The sequence below is a fragment of the Podarcis pityusensis genome, assembly GCF_964106645.2.
Source record: "Podarcis pityusensis genome assembly, chromosome: 6".
Lineage (NCBI taxonomy): Eukaryota > Metazoa > Chordata > Lepidosauria > Squamata > Lacertidae > Podarcis > Podarcis pityusensis.
Window position 1 is genome coordinate 30,403,870 of NC_138030.1, and position 16,925 is coordinate 30,420,794.

The 16,925-nt window shown below is 41.5% G+C and overlaps 1 protein-coding gene across 3 annotated transcripts in view; it reads right to left on the reverse strand.

Annotated features, from left to right (window-relative positions):
• CHD6 (chromodomain helicase DNA binding protein 6) overlaps window positions 1-16,355 on the reverse strand; it is a 72,153-nt gene extending 55,798 nt beyond the window's left edge. For all 3 annotated transcript variants that reach the window (XM_081010363.1, XM_081010362.1, XM_081010361.1), the window contains exons 1-2: window positions 16,330-16,355; window positions 738-1,255 (exon numbers count right to left, since the gene is read on the reverse strand). In XM_081010363.1, coding sequence (XP_080866489.1) covers window positions 738-1,222 — 485 coding nt within the window. In that variant the 5' untranslated portion in view covers window positions 1,223-1,255; window positions 16,330-16,355. The remainder of the gene's footprint in view (window positions 1-737; window positions 1,256-16,329) is intronic.
• Window positions 16,356-16,925: the final 570 nt, after the last annotated feature.

The window sequence follows — 16,925 nt, forward strand, 5'->3', positions numbered from 1 at the left end:
CACATGGTTTTTCTCCACCTGACCAGCTATGGGATCACATCATAGCACTCCCATACCACTGTGGCTACATTTGACAGGAGCCTTTGATAAATCTAAGTAGGGAACAATAATTTTCACTGCGTTCAACGAAAACAAATTACGCTTCCACACTGGCACAGAAATGGGAGCTCTTGCAGTTTTAACAACCATACTGAGAAGGCAGACACATGGTTCTGAACAAATTACTATAAATATGATTAATAATGCTATTGCTAGGTACTAATTTAATGAAACCCCAAAGTGAAAACATACTTTTAAATATCCAGTCCCTCTAGCACAGAAACATCAATAAACCAAATAGGCTCTCCATCCCATTTTGCCAAAATCACCAAGCTGCCTTTATTCCACAACAGCATTGAGCAATTTGTTTCCTATCAACATCTGAGCCATTCTCCTATAAGTGGTGGGACTCAATTCGGGGGGGGGGGGGAAACAGGGGCTGCAAAAAAGTGAGTCTATTGACTGCATTTGATATATAGAAAACTATGAACTTGCTCACCAGCACATTACAGGTTTTAGCTCAAGGGTGTTTCATTCTGTAGTCCTCTGGGATGCACTATGCTTTGTGGTATAGAGAAGTGTAGATGTAATAGCCTGTTCCTAAAAACCACCCATAACATTCAGGCCAAAGCAAAGCAGAGAGAAGAATGGCTGTGGGGAAACAAACAAAGGGTGACATGAACTGAGCAAACACCTACCTGGTCTTCTTGGGTCTGGCTTTGGGGGGAGACTCCGAGTTGCTCTTCTTCTCTTTAGGCTCCTTTGGGACTTTGGGCTCCCGAGGCTTTCTGGGCTTCTTCGCCCCCTCCTGCTTGGGCTCCTTGGCCTTCTTAGGCTCCTTGGGCTTTTTGGGTTCTTTTGGTTCCTTAGGCTCTCTCTTTCTCTTTGGTTTGGCTTCTCTTTCACCCCCTGGTTCCTGCTGCCCCAGCTCTTTTTTCTTCCGTTTCTTCTTCACCCCAGTGCCCCCACCCCTGTTGTCCTGCATCCCATTAAGGGATGTCACCATGTTCTGCACAATCTCATCGGGCACCTCAACAGGCACCACATCCTGCTGGTCCTTCTGGGCCAGGCTCACGCTGGCCAAGTCGGAGATTGTCACCAGGTCATGCAAATCTTCCTGATCTGTGCTGTCAGCAAAAGGGGACTGTGGCTTGCATTCAAAGGTGATGGAGGCATCAGACATTGGGGAATGACTCAGCACATTAAAATTTGGCAGCTGCAAAGAGAACACAGAAAGAAATGTCACCACACATGTACACAGGAGTGTGTATTGCTGCTGAGAGCTTGAGAGCCAACCCTGGCCACTGCATTTAACAAGGTAAAGACAAGTGGCCTGCCCTTCTCACGTGATTTTGAATAAAAGTTAGCTTTGACAAAAACAGTAGAAAGTTTCACACAATTAATCCACACTGATGCCAGGGTTTCCATCCAGGTCTTAGGCAACCTACCACATTACTAGGATTTTTCTCTGCGCTAGAAATAGTGCATTCCCTAAAAAATGTATGCATGGCTGGCTGCCTCAGGACTATGGATTATGACACTGAAAAATGCATACGCCCAGCAAAAGAAGAGACACTTGATTATTAAAGGATACATACATACTCAGAAATGTAAATGTAAATGTAAAAATGTAAATGTAAATGTAAATGTAAAAAGTAAATGCTGGAACAGGTAATATGTGAAGCCATTCTCTGCACATTACAGAGTTGGGGGAATTAATGCAGAGTGTGAAGGGATCCCAAGGGGCATCTAGTCCAACCTCCTGTAATGCAGCAATCACAGCTAAAGCATCCCTGACAGATGGCCATCCAACCTCTGTTTAAAAACTCTCCAATGAAGGAGGGACCATCACCTTCTGAGGTAGTGCATTCCACTGTCAAACAGCTCTTACCATGAGAAAGTTCTTCCGAATGTTTTGTCAGAATCTCCTTTCTTGCAATTTGTATCCGTTGGTTCAGGTTCTAACCTCTGAAGGAGGAGAAAATAAGCTTCCTCCGTCTTTCATGACACAGCTGTCCAGATATTTGAAGCTGCTGTTGACCTGACAATTCACACCTGCTGTTGGCCTGCTATGCTAGCCGGAGGGTGTAAATGACTGAGCTGCCACAGCAACATACCATCTCTGCTTTGTATAAAAGAGATGTAGCAGGCCCTGTCTCTAAGATAAAATGTTGGTTCTCTGGGAAATTCTAGCTACCATCGCTGGCCTCTAATCACTACATCACAAATGGCCAAGATCCTATACAAAGATGTGAGTATGACTATGAAGAAAGAGGAAAGGGTGACAAAGGTCTTGACACAGCTGTTCCCCCAGTTGTTTTCGAACTCCCAGCCTTTCAAAACCACTGAAAATTATTATTATTAGTAGTAGTAGTAGTAGTAGTAGTAGTAGTAATATCCCTCCCACAACAGCAATGGCTGTCCTGAAGACATACCTGTCAAGTCCATTATATCAGGACAGGGAACTAATTGTGAACCATTTTTGATATATGGCAGTGCACTTTAAGTGATTAATTTGTATAGAGAAAATTGTAGAGAAGAAGAATAGGTATGTGTACTGCTTTGATTGTCAGAAGCATTTCATATGACAACAAGCTGGGCAGAAATAATGGAAATCCAGTTCCACTAGGATTTCTTGTATTTCCTCTTCTCCCTGCACCATCTCTAAATCTGTTCCCTCAACCCACCAGAGCAAATTTAGGGTGGAGGGTGGGGAAGTTCTTACTGTACAGCTAAAAATGCTTGCAGTAGTGAAATTGTTTAGTTGGGTACTGCCCATTGTGCAAGTTCTCATAAAAATAAGGTGAAAGAGCAGATAGCCAAATAGCCCCTTGCAAACAAATGTACCAAGTGGCATCTCTGTCCGGATGTAACCACAACCTAACCAACATTTCATTACAACACAGCACATCCCAAGCAAAATAAACCCTTTCCCACTATCCTGCTAGCCCTAACTTTGCCTCATACTCACTGTTAATCTAGCACAGTGGTCCTCCAAATCTTGCCAACTCCTATCAGCCAAAGGGATGGTGGCAGCTGTAGTCCAGTAACACCTGGTTTCCTATGCCTGACCTAGTACAACTTCACTAAACTCACCTTGGCAGGTACCAACATGAGGGAAAATGTGTCTCGAGGCTATGGCTGCAGGAGCAAGATAAAGCTTTGCTATCGCCATCAACAAATAAACAAGTACCAACGGATAACCATTTACCACAGTGGCCACTACTTGCAAACTTTACAAGGAAGCACATGCAGCCACACGTGAACCTGGTTGTACAAACCTGGTTTGTACAAACATCAGGTATCCAGAACAGTAAAGGTGTTCTAAAAATCACTTCACTGTGCAATGCAATGCTGCAACCCAGCTGATCACATGGCTGCATGGGAAAAATCCAGCAGCAATAAAGCTACATTCATGCCAACTCCTGTTTTAAATTGAGTTTTCCTATAAAATTCCTGTGTATTTTCAAATTCAGTGTAACACTTTTCAGCTGCTGCATTATTCCACAGCAAAGACATAACAGTACACCCAAAAACTTAAGAGAGCATTTCACTGCAGTGAGGCAGAGCTGCCAATTTCAGGGAGAAAGATATGGCTCTCCTGACTCCTGGCATGGATTAGCAGAGTCATCCTCAGCCATGTAATAAAAGAAACAAACAAACAAAAAACGTAGGAAACAGGATTCCTCAGCATCTTGCTAATCTTGAACTGGTAAAAGTCAACAATGATTCCGAACAAAGGGATCTACCCAACGTCGCATAAACAGAAGGATTCACCATACAATGTAACACCCAAAATGGCCATGCACAGATCTGCCAAAATGTAGCTTCGGTGGCGCTGTGGGTTAAACCACAGAGCCTAGGGCTTGCCGATTGGAAGGTCGGCAGTTCGAATCCCCATGACGGGGTGAGCTCCTGTTGCTCAGTCCCAGCTCTTGCCCGCCTAGCAGTTCGAAAGCATGTCAAAGTGCAAGTAGATAAATAGGTACCGCTCCGGTGGGAAGGTAAACAGTGTTTCTGTGAGCTGCTCTGGTTCACCAGAAGTGGCTTAGTTATGCTGGCCACATGACCCGGAAGCTGTACGCCGGCTCCCTCGGCCAGTAAAGTGAGATGAGCGCCACAACCCCAGAGTCCTCCGCGACTGGACCTAACGGTCAGGGGTCCCTTTACTCACATAGTATGAAGTCTTGATGAAAGATGAGGTGGCTTTTCTAAAAAGTCAGTATTTTAAAATGCTCCTGCAAATAAAAAGGTTTTATATAAATGGCCTCGGCCCAGTATACCTGAAGGAGTGTCTCCACCCGCATCGTTCTGCCCAGACACTGAGGTCCAGCTCTCAGGGTCTTCTGGTGGTTCCCTCACTGCAAGAAGCGAAGTTACAGAGAACCAGGCAGAGGGCCTTCTCGGTAGTGGTGCCTGCCCTGTTGAACGCCCTCCCATCAGATGTCAAGGAAATAAACAACTATCTGACTTTTAGAAGGCATCTGAAGGCAGCCCTGTTTAGGGATGTTTTTAATGTTTTATTGTGTTTTTAATATTCTGTTGGAGGCCACCAGAGTGGCTGGGGAGGCCTGGCCAGATGGGCGGGGTATAAGTAATAAATGATGGCCGTGGTGATGATGATGATGATGATGATGATTTTAACCCAGCACTGAAAGGCATATAATTTCACTGCCAGGCAAAAGATGTATATGATCTGAAGAGAAACCAGAGTATATACAGAGAAGACTCTCCTCAGAGAATGGGTAAGGGCCATAGTTCAGTGTTAGAGCATCTACTCAGTATGCAGAAGGTCCCAGTGTGAGAGCCAGTGTGGTGTAGTGGTTAAGAGCAGTGGACTCGTAATCTGGTGAACCGGGTTCGCGTCTCCGCTCCTCCACATGCAGCTGCTGGGTGACCTTGGGCCAGTCACACTTCTCTGAAGTCTCTCAGCCTCACTCACCTCACAAAGTGTTTGTTGTAGGGGAGGAAGGGAAAGGAGATTGTTGGCCGCTTTGAGACTCCTTAGGGTAGTGATAAAGTGGGGTATCAAATCCAAACTCTTCTTCTTCTCCCCCCCCCCCCAGGTTCAATCCCTGGCATCTCCAGGTAGGGCTAGGACAGTTCACTGCCTGAAACCCCTGGAAGAGCTGCTGCCAGTCAGTGTGGACAATACAAAGTGAGAGGCACCAGTGGTCTGACTCAGCTAGCTAGGGATGGTGGGAGATGTAGTCCAACAACAGCTGGAAATCCAAGTTTGAGAAAAACAGCCTTAACTTGTAGAGCCAGAGCAGCGTTTCATCTGCATTGCCGATTCGGATATTGCTAGAATCTCCTTTCCGTCATGAAACCCCACAGATTGGCCCTGGGCAAGTCATTCCTCTCTCAGTCTAAGCTACCACACAGAGTTATTGCAGCAATAAATGAGATAATCCCATGTACATTGCCTCGAGCTACTTGGAAGAAGTGGAGGATACTGATGTGATTTTAAAAATAGTTTGGAAAAGACTAAACCAATAGCAATTAAAAACACCTCTGCAACTGATGTGGCCATCTGCAATAACTGATTGCAAATATGTAAAAGAACACGGGTGTCCTTTTATACAGGGAATCTGGAAATACAAATCATGAACATGCTGCAATCTAAGTAAGAAAATTGTGACTAGAATTGAGCTTCATATAGTGCATTTACTTGCAACAGTCATGCCCTCTCCTCCCTTGATGTTTATAGTGTGTAATATGTAAAACAATGGAAACAGAAAAAAATTAATGAACAACTGTAGCCCCAGCAAACCTTATCTGAGTCCTGCAGGAACCTCAGAACTGAATTAGATTTGTTACACCTGTACAACTAGAATGGAAGAACCCTGAAGTACAAAATAATCTGAGCAGTTAATGATCTTAAATTTAGTTTTCAAAATAGCTGTTTGAAATGAATAGTTATTGAAATGTACTGCTCTTTCATAATTGAAAAATCAACCTAGTTAAAAATACAGCTTTAAAATAAACACTGAAAGAAATGGGATGAAGCAGTCACCTTTTCCTTAAATCAGTATTAAGTCAGTCTGCTTCTATTTCTACACAACTTCTTAATGAAGAAGTTAACCATTAATATGCATTTGTATAATTCCTAACAAAACTCTATTGCTCTTTTCTGACAGATTTGCTTGTTCTCTTAGGTTTGAAGATTATTTCTTAGCTAGTTTTATATTATTTTTAAAATCTTTCTTAATCACCTGAAGAGACAGGATGGCTAAGCATACAATTTTAACAGCATAATTCTATGCAGTCTTACCCAGATGGAAGTATTATTGAGTTCAATAGGACTTACTCCTAGCTAAGTGTTTTTAGAATTGTAACCTAAATAAATATGACTGCTTTACGTCCCTTCCTGGACATTATGAATGTTAAATTGTTGAAAAACACATAAAACCCAAGTTGTTAAAAAATGATTTAATTGCAAATTTGTAGCAGACTTATTTTTTGCGAGAGCAGCATGCTTGGCCCATCCTTTGTTTTGAATATTATGATATACGGTACATTTTCCTATAAAAGGGATAGGTGGAATCATTTTGTGGAAACTGGTTGAAAGTCAGACATGTTTTACTTCTATCTACTGTACTATTTTTGATAGGAAAAAATAGTACAGTAGATAGAAGTAAAACAATTCTCGACCAAAAACTCTCAGTTTTAATGTGTGCTGATGACCTAGTACTTGTATCTAGAACCCAGGTGGGCCTGAGACGGCTGCTTGCAAAATTAAGTTCATATTGCATGAGGAATGCTTTATCTATAAACTATGATAAGACGCAGGTCATTGTATTTGGGAAGCGTTCTAAAAAGCATGTTTGGCACCTGGATGAACACATCATAAACCAAGTAAATACGTTTAAATATCTGGGATTGATTTATTCAGAAACGGCATCTTGGAATACACAGCTATCCAATATTAAATTGCAAGCCTTTAAATCAGCAAAAGCCATTCTGAAATTCGCTGCATGTAAAGGTGGAAATCTGGTCAACCCAGCTCTACCTGTGTATAAAGCAAAAACAATGGCCCAGATTTTATATGGTGCAGAGGTTTGGGGTACCTCAAAGATCTCCGGTCTGGAACCCCCACAGAATTATTTTTTAAGAGTTCTTTTAGGTTTACCCAAAGACGTGCAATCTGCCATGGTCAGGTTGGAAACTCGCATGTTGAGCATAGAGAGCCAAATAGATAAAAGAATTCTCTGTTACTGGTTTAGAGTTCAACAGATGGACAACACTAGGCTACCAAAAAAATGCCTGATTGAGCTCTCAAATGGATTACCCTTTAAAAACTGGGTACATCATGCTGCCCAACTGATGGGCAAATATGACCTCTCAGTGACTGAGATTAAAGAACTCCCCTTATATTCACAGAAAAATATTTTTAAACGAACCATAAGGGCAGTGGCAACTAAAAACGATCTAAACTCTATGTGCACATCTACATGCGCCCCATTGTATTTTAAACTTAGAGAGGTCAATGAACACATATCTTATTTTAATGAATTGACTTTTGCACAGCTTCGAAAAGCTTTTACAGAGCTACGACTAAATACAATAAGCTCTGCTTATAGAGATGGGAGACATAGAGGCATACCAAAAAACGAACGTGTTTGCATTAGGGGATGTTCTGAAGTAGAGGACCTTATGCATTATATCTTGCACTGTCCGTTATATAATGATGCAAGAAAAAGATTTTTGGTACCTATAATGACAGGGTCCCCTGGCCAGAACCCCCTTGATATGATGTTATATCTCCTTGCAGACACAGATAAGTATGTGACCTGGCGGGTAGCACTTTTTGCAACTGCTGCTAGGAAAATTAGAGCAAATTATATAGCGAAGGTAGCCATTAACTGTAAAGGAGATGAATTTATTTGATCCTATCTATCTACCCCAGGCTATGCTCTATCTTTGTCACCAAACTCTGAGTATAAATTGCACACTGTATTAATTGATATTGTTTTTAACATTAGTGACCATGTGATGATTTTAGCTTATGAATTTTATTGTTTAATGTTTTTATTTGTACATTGGGGTACTTTTATAGCTTTGTTTAGAGTATGTAATGTTTTAATAATATAAATGTTTTAAGTCTTTTTTTACCAATTCAGTATATTTTCTTTTAATTGTCAAATAATTCTGTGTACATTGCGGCAGCCTTTGGCTATGTCAATAAAACTGACTGAGATAGGAAAATCAAAACAGGATAAAATTTGTTGCAGCCTTATCCATGCTTTAAAATAACACAGTCAACATAATTATTTGTTCTGCAGCCACATCATTACCTACTAGCTCAAGCCCCCTATTGGGAAGAATAAATAAATATGTTTTCAGAAAATTATACTTCCTAACACCAACTGCAGCTTCTAATTCCATTAACATTTAAAGTTCTCTTGGCACATGCAAGTTTTCCATGTCCAGTTTTGGCATGTGAAATTCTAATGCGGTTAACCAATAGCAACATAGACACTTCCTCTTCTTTTTCCTTCTTATGTGTGACTTGACATCTGCTCAAAATACTCCATTTTAGCTGCATGCTTATGCCTCCATAACCTTGCAATTTTAAACTTTCACAAATAAATCATCATAACAAAATATCTCACTTAAAATTAATTTGCATCTCTGGGATCATCATAGTAGCAATAGCACAGCTGGATTACAGATGAAGGCAGGTCGGTTCTACACCACGAAAACACCTGTAGTCAGATATACATAGGAAGTACCATTCCTCTGGAAGATAGGACAGGTCTTACAATCCTTCTTCATTTATTTGGCTCTGTTGAAGCAATGGCTCAGCATCTAATGCTGGTTGGCAGATTTGCAAATAGAATTTGTATCTCTAATAATAAAAGAGAGCAGAGAATAGAAACATCAGCAAAAAAAAAATTTCTGTGCGTGTGTGTGTTCATGTTGCACCACTTCCCAAAACCTGTCCTGGATCTGGCACTATGAATCTCAGTGAAAGCCAATGGGAATTCAAGTACACCCAGAGCAGGATGGAGGGGGAAGAGAAAAAACTTATCTGCTTCCAATCAGGAGCTGCTGTGAACACAGTGAGAGAGAGATGCACTTTAAAGGCAAACTGTCAAGGTTAGTAGGCCTCAAAAGTATGACCTACTTTTTTTTAGCTGCTTGCCTGTGTGTATTTGCAGAGACCAGCGTTCTTTAGGCAAGCTCTGGAAAAAAATACTTCAATAGAGGCCACTAAAATTTAATTAACCCGCCACCCTTGATGAGCTCTTCAGCTCCACATCTGCAACCTTACAGCACCAATCTATCACCATGAAACACTGTACTAAACTGCTTCACATGTGTCCTTCTCTAACACAAAGATCAAACCGGTACAAGAACTTGAAATAACAGAAATGGTGTGTCCCAGCTCACACCCCAAAGAAAGGGTGCTTAGTCTGCCATTCATTTTTCAAGCTGCATGTGTCCTCCTACAGGAGAGGGAAAAGCAGCCGGGCTTTTACTTTATTTTTTCACTGAACAGGTTTCAAAGAAAAAAAGCTATTTTGGCTTAAAAAGCAGACTGCCTCTCCAGCACTGGGAAATACTAGAACAAAGAGAGAAAGTTAAACCCTTAATACTGAGGTAAGTTTTTCCCTTATCTGTGTGTGAACATACCCGAACTTTAGATTCTGGCCTGGAAAAAAAGGTGTCCCCATTCTAAAAGTATAAAATACCCTATACAATGCACAGGTGTATACTATTTTGAACCTGAAATGCAAAACACTGTGCAAAAGGCAAACCAAGGACAAGGACATGCCTGGAAGCTCGCAATCTAATTTAAACATAAAACATAAAGCGGAAAGATGGGGAAGGTAATGCAGTTAAGGAAAGGAAAACAAGGGTTTTTGTTTTTATAAAAGCAGGTGGAGCTTAAAAGCAGGTCGGGAATAAGAAGGATATCCAACTATCTTGGGCACTGAGCCCCAAAAGAGTTGTGAAGTTAGAAAGGCCAAGGATGAAAGAGATTATTATGAGTTTAAAGAGGCGAGTTCTTGACGATCGAAGGGTGTGAGATGAGATAGAGAAAGGCAGAAGAGACAGACTGAACAGATTAGAAGGTTATAGTGATGGTGAAAAGAGAAGAGGCAGGGAGGTATTGATGATGGTGGAAAACACAGGGTTAGGAATGCAGGAGAGGGGAGTGAAGAGAGAAATATATAATCTCCTTCCTGGTCATGCCCAGTCTCATGTGGTCAGCAACCCAAGTCTTCCTCACCTAGATGTTCCAGGCCACGTTCTCCCAAACCTCTTGCCTGTTCCTTGCCTTCCAACACACTTCCTCTTTAGGTATTAGTCAGCTCTCAGACCTAACTGTAGGAACAGCCTTATGAAACATACAAGAAAAGAAAACCCACAGAACTGGCTAGTTACCAGCCTCAATCCACTGCCACCATGCAGGGCAGGCCCCTGGTAACTCTGGGACATTTCAGGGGAAATCACAGTGGAATTATAGGTGCCATATCTAATTTCACATATCCCTGCATGTTATAAATTTCCCTAAAAGTCCTGTTAGGTACAGGCTGCAAATGGAAACATTCCAGGCCAGTCAGCCCTGACCTTGCCGAGATACCTCTACTCACCTGCATTGTATTCTGTATCATCAGAGCCACAGAACTAAAGAGGTGAGACAAAGCAAAGCTTAACCCCACATGGGTTGCCATTTCAGGGAGAAACATTTGTTCAGTTCATTTTTCAGAATTCATTTTTCACCCATCTCCAGAGTGATCCTATCTCCCACAACAATGCTACTTCTCACAACAACACTTAACATTGGCAGCAGTTTAAGTGCTCATGCTCTTCACTCATCAATAGGCCCTTCTCAACTGTATCAGACACTGTGAGTATCATTAATCCTTTCTGTATATACAAGAAAAGAGTCAGGTGGGTTTTTAGCCAACCAGAGAGCTCAAGTCTACTGCACAAGCAAAATGTGGATTGCACGAGAGGGGTTTTTTTCTGCGGTGTACCCCATATGTGGAACTTTACCTGCTTTAAGCGGGTATCTTTCTCCCCAGTTGTATTCCAATATTAGTTCTCTTGAAGCAAGCTTTTAATTCAGTTCTTGCTAGAATTTAATTTATTATTATATTTCTTTATATCTCACCTCTTTCCCAGACTGGAACTCAAACCAGCAGCTTACACAAATTAAAACAACACAGGTAAAATACAGAAAGCTAAAAACATACAAGATACTAGTTAAAAAGTAAAAAAAAAAACCTATAATAAAATTTAAACAATATAAAAATAAATCTATTGAAATACAAATAACATTTTTGCCTCTAAGGGTTGCATCCAACATTTGGAGTTCCGCAACAGAACTTCCCCTCCCTCTCCTCCCCACCCCACTTGCTCCCAAACTCTGTTCTGTGGTTTTCGCCAATCGTCCAAGCAGATCTTAGTGGCACATAGGGAAAAAAGAGAGGAAATTCTGTTGTGGAAGTCAAAAAGCTTATGCTAACTAAACACCCCTTCATGTTTTTCCTTACTGATGCTGCTCTTAGTCTGGAAATGGTGTTTTAACTACGGGACATTATTATTTTCATGCTTATTTTAAATTTTGTAAGCTGCAACTCTTTTTGGGAGGGAAAACAAAAAGCACATATTTTGGTGTAAGTAACGAAATAAATTGCCACCAGCATGGACCATACAAGAGCAATCCTCACTACTTATGAGCAAACGCAAAAAGTATTCAGCTAGAAGCAGATTACATTCCAGATAAGCCATCTCTGGCTAGCATAAGGCATGTTAACATAATCGTTATAGCTTGGTATTCTAAGTTAACAAAACGACTTACAAAAGTGTCTCATTAAAACAATCAAAACGTGTAGATAAACCACAATGGTAGCAAGGACATCCCAACAACAATTAAAATCTAAGAATACAGTGGTACCTCAGTTTGAGAACAGTCCAGTTTAAGAACAATTTGGTTTATGAACTCTGCAAAACCGGAAATAATGTCCCAGTTTGAGAACTTTACCTCGGTCTAAGAACAGAATCTGAATGGTGGAAGGGCACCAGTGGTGGGAGGCCTCATTAAGGAAAGTGCGCCTTGGTTTAAGAATGGTTTTGGTTTAAGAACGGACTTCCGGAACAGATTAAGTTCATAAACCGAGGTACAACCGCTCTACAACAAGCCAACCTGTTGATTCTTAGGCAGGTTCATTCACCTAAGAAACTCCATCAGTGGAAGCATGGCACAATGACTTCCACTTACCCAATGGAGATTTTTCTCCTCTCCTCACCCTGCACGCCCCAGAACTGGCTCAGTGGGGGGTCCAGAAAATTCCCTCAGAAAAGTGAGTGGAGAGAGGAGAAGGGAATTGTTCTGTCTGGCAAGCTGAAATGCTTGTGCAGGCAGACTGTTCATAATAGCACAATGTTGAATTCCACCCTATGTCTTGTTGGTTTTATGATGGGTTGTTGGGTTTTTTCTTTTCCCCCTGTAATTTTAACTACTTCACTGCATTCCCTCCCCTTCTTCTTAATGTAGCCATTCTGAAAATTTGAATGAGAGGCAGTTTATGCATGTTTAAAGTGGTACCATCAGGGACAATAAGAGGCTTCAAGAGGGATTTTTTTGAAGCCAAACAGCACAGGGGCACTAAAGGTTAACCAAGGGTTAAAAACCCTTTCCACACACTCCTCTAACCTCCCAATCCAGATTGGAGACCCCCCACCACCCTGCAGCTGTTTATTGTTAAGAACAAGGCGTGCCCAAGACCTAAGTTTGCTATTCAAACACACTACTGTGTAATGTGTAATTTGGCCCCGAAGTAGCTACCCATATTTGCTGTTTTATTCAGAAAAACCACACATGCGAAAGCAGACCAGAGCGTAATAAAGCATTCCATGTCTGATCCCTGCACGTTATGTTGGCCTCCTCCACTTCTAAAATCCACACTAGCCCCAAATCTAGGGGACAAGCCTTATTATTATTATTATTATTATTATTATTATTATTATTAATTTCAAGGGTAAAGGTAAAGGTACCCCTGCCCTGGGACTTTTTCAGTCCCAGAAGAATAACCAGTTTTGCTGCCCTGAATGCTCTCCTTTCTCCCCTGCCCTCCTTCAAGCCCAAACCTCTCAAGTTAGTCAACAAGTGAAGAAAAACCAGTGGAACAAGAATGCCCCCTTTGCTCGCACTGGAGGAAGGAAAAGTGGGGGGAAAGAAAAAGCTTTGACAAGATGCTGATATTATGAAGGCGGAGTGTTGGGGGACACACAATGATTCCTCTGTCTAATATTACCTCATCTGCAGCACAAACCCTTGAAAATCACTTAAAATATTTCTCATGTCAAATCCAGAACATCCAGCTGAGCATTTCTTTTAGCCAGCCTCCCACCTAGACTTCCTGTATGGGAAACACACAGCATTAGAGGTCAGTTTTGGCTGCTGCATAGGTGAAAATACAACCAGCGGCTGTTTCTCTCCCTGTAAGGTAGCAGCAGCCCTTCTGACTGCCTGTCCTTTCCCCTTCCAGGGATCATCGGTTCTTGCAGATCACAAACAAGAATCTACATCCCACAGTCCACCAACAATACCTACCCCTTAACAGGCTCACTAGAGATTATTAGTAAGAGGAAGGAGGCAATGTAAATGCCGAGGCTCCGATGGTATCTTGCATTATGTGGATACAATAAAAATAGATTTGCAAGGGAAAGCATAAATCTTGGCATCCAGGCTCCATGCAAGGAGAAAAACACCCAAGGCAGCAATGCAGACTCTCCAAGGCTAAAAAGAACTAGGCAGTGGTGCTATCAAGGCAGGACTGTAGGGCAGATATCAAGGGTCCTATTTAGCAGAATGAATTGGGGTGGCAGGGCAAATGCAGCCATCCTGGCTCACCACGTTTTGAAGCAAGTGGGGCAATATACATTACCATCTACAGAGGGGTTCCTCCCTAAGCCCATCAAGTTGCCTAACTACATCACTGGAATGAGACAAAACGTGTATTTGTGTGAACAGGGTGCAAGAGCAGTCCTTTAGAATTCAGTTGCAACAGCCAGGCCTACATGCTGGCACAGTTTCTAATGATGGGGTTTTACTGCGGCTTTACAGTGAATCAGACCAATTGTATGTCTAGCACGGTATCTGTCTACCTGGTCCCTTTCTGTAAGTAGTTTCCCCCATAATTCCTGCCCAAATTATTTTTCAGTGGCAGCTCCAAAGACATCACACACAGGACATGTGCTCTGTCACTGAATTATGGGTATCCCTGCACACTCCTAGTCACTATTTCCTGTATCTGTGTCCCTCAGTTTCTGCCAAAAAAACCCCTGCATTTTCTAAATCCTGGATACAGAACTGGGCAAAATAACAATATGCAAACTAGGCATGTAGACCTGGCTTTAGACCATTTGAGGTGCATATTTTTAGGACTAATAATAATAATAATAATAATAATTTATTATTTATACCCAGCCCATCTGGCTGGGTTTCCCCAGCCACTCTGGGCAGCTTCCAACAAAATACTAAAATACAATAGTCTGTTAAACATTAAAAGCTTCCCTAAACAGGGCTGCCTTCAGATCTTATCTTATTTCTGTAACTGTAAGTTGTTTTAAGCTGTTGTTAGTGTTGTGTTGTAATGTTGCAACCCACCCTGGGACCTTAGGGTGAAGGGCAGGTGATAAATTAAAGAGTAGCAACAGCATAAATAATAACAATGTGCTGGATACAGAAAGTGAATGCTATGAGAATGAGAAAAGGGCATTTTATCATCCATTAAAAGAAGAAGCAAGTTGCATCAATTTGCACAATGCGTGAAAAAGGGCATGGCTGGGAGAAGGCTACCAGCAAAACAGCTGTTTCTTAAAGAACAAAGAAAAACAACATGACCAACTAGGAAGTGGCAAAGTGTGTGCTGCTCTGGAGACAAGAACTGGGATACAATGTGAACTAGAATGATGGAAGAAACCTTAGCAGTAGGATTGGCAGGTGAGAATTTCGTTTCTTTTTGTTCCTTATATCTGAAATATCAGAAAGGGATAGAGTTGTTGGCCAACTTCACTTTAAGACTTTGTTTCAGAACAGGCTTAGAAGGGAAGATTTACTCCTTTCTAACAAGCTCACTTTAAAAATCCCCATTTAAAACAGGGCAGGACACAAAAGAGCACGGAGCAGATTGGTTTGTTCCATGCTTCCATATATTAAAGCAAGCTCCTTCCCTTTATCACATAGGCCACAGCTAGGTTTGCCTGTGTACACACACAGGAAATACAATGACGGCTGCTTCATCAATCTCTCAGGCATACTTGGTTGCTAAATGGCACCAGCATAGCAAAAGCAGCAGATCCAGACACACAGAGGAAGGAATGGCCTTTCAGTGGCATGAAGAATTTTTAGTTAATTTTTTGGCTTTCAAAAGATTGATCAAATTTAAATAAATCCACATACTACCTACATATTAATGTATGTGCCATTTTTTGTGATAGAAACAAAGTGTAAGTTACTATCCATAACAAAAACAACACTTAGCATTTGAATAGTGCTTGTAAGTCTTTAAAGTGAATTTAGAATTGTAGAATTGGAAGGGACTGCCAAGGGTCATCTAGTCCAACCCCCCTCAGCTGTCATTATCTTGTTATAATCCTTACAAAAACACTGCAAGGCAGGTGTGGGGAAGCTTAGGCCTCCCAGATATTGCTGAACTACAACTCCCATCAGTCCCAGCAAGCATGGGCAGCACCCAGGGAAGATGGGAGTTGTAGTTCAGCAACATTCAGAGAACCAAAGGGTCCCCACCCCTGCTGTAAGGTAAGGCAATATTATTATTCTCATTTTGCAGAAAGGAGGACTGAGGCAGAGAAGGAATTGCTTGTCTAAGGTCATCTAAGGGGATTCCTGGCAGAGGCAAGATTTGAACTAGCGATTTTCTGATTCATAACTCATTCTCTTAGCCACTACACCACAGTAAGGAATTTAACAATGAACTGTAACTATGGACTTGCATTTATATTTTAAAAATTGTTTATCTTATGATAGCACTTCCTCGGATTTAAACTGCATGATAGTGGGATTAGATTTAAGCAAGCTATTCACATTAAGAGGTTTGGGGATTCTGCTGCCCACAGGAACAAACTTGTTAAGGAGGTTCCTTTCACCATATGGCAAAAAGGACTCAACTTCCTCAAATCCAGTTGAATAAAGGACCCTAGGGAATGCTTCTCCTTCTCCCTCTCCCTCCCTTGCACACACACACACACACACACAGAGAGAGAGAGAGAGAGAGAGAGAGATTGACAAAGGAAAGGGTTGCCAACCTGTTTTTCTTTCTTCTGTATTTTCATTATCACTTCTGTAAAAACACAAGACAAAAAGGTCACATTAACACTGAATGCACACAAGAACTGCTTGTAAAGTCTTTTTAATACAACACCCTCTCTGAAGAGCAGTGACACACTCAGATATAAGTCCTGCTCAAAAACACTCTGTATTACTCAAGAAGGAAGGGCCTTTTGGAGTCTAAACAGATAATCCTGAGGCACTGATTTACATGACTGGGAGCCATATGATAGTAGATAGATAGATAGACAGATAGATAGATAGATAGACAGATGATTTGAAACTTCCTCATTACACCTATTACTCTACAGCGGGGATGGGGAATCTGCCATCCTCCAGATGTGGTTGGACTCCCACCAGACAAGGTCAGCATTGCCTATGGTCAAGGATAATGGTAATCCCCACCCCTTGAAGGCTTATCAGGGGTCTGTCCATCCCATGGATGTCAAAACAGGGATTTCTCAGAGTGTTAAGTAGAGGTCTTCCAAACCTTAGCCATTCAGATCCTTTGGGAACCTCATACATTATGCACCTTAATGATACGTCTAAGATTTATTTAATTCTACATTTAAAA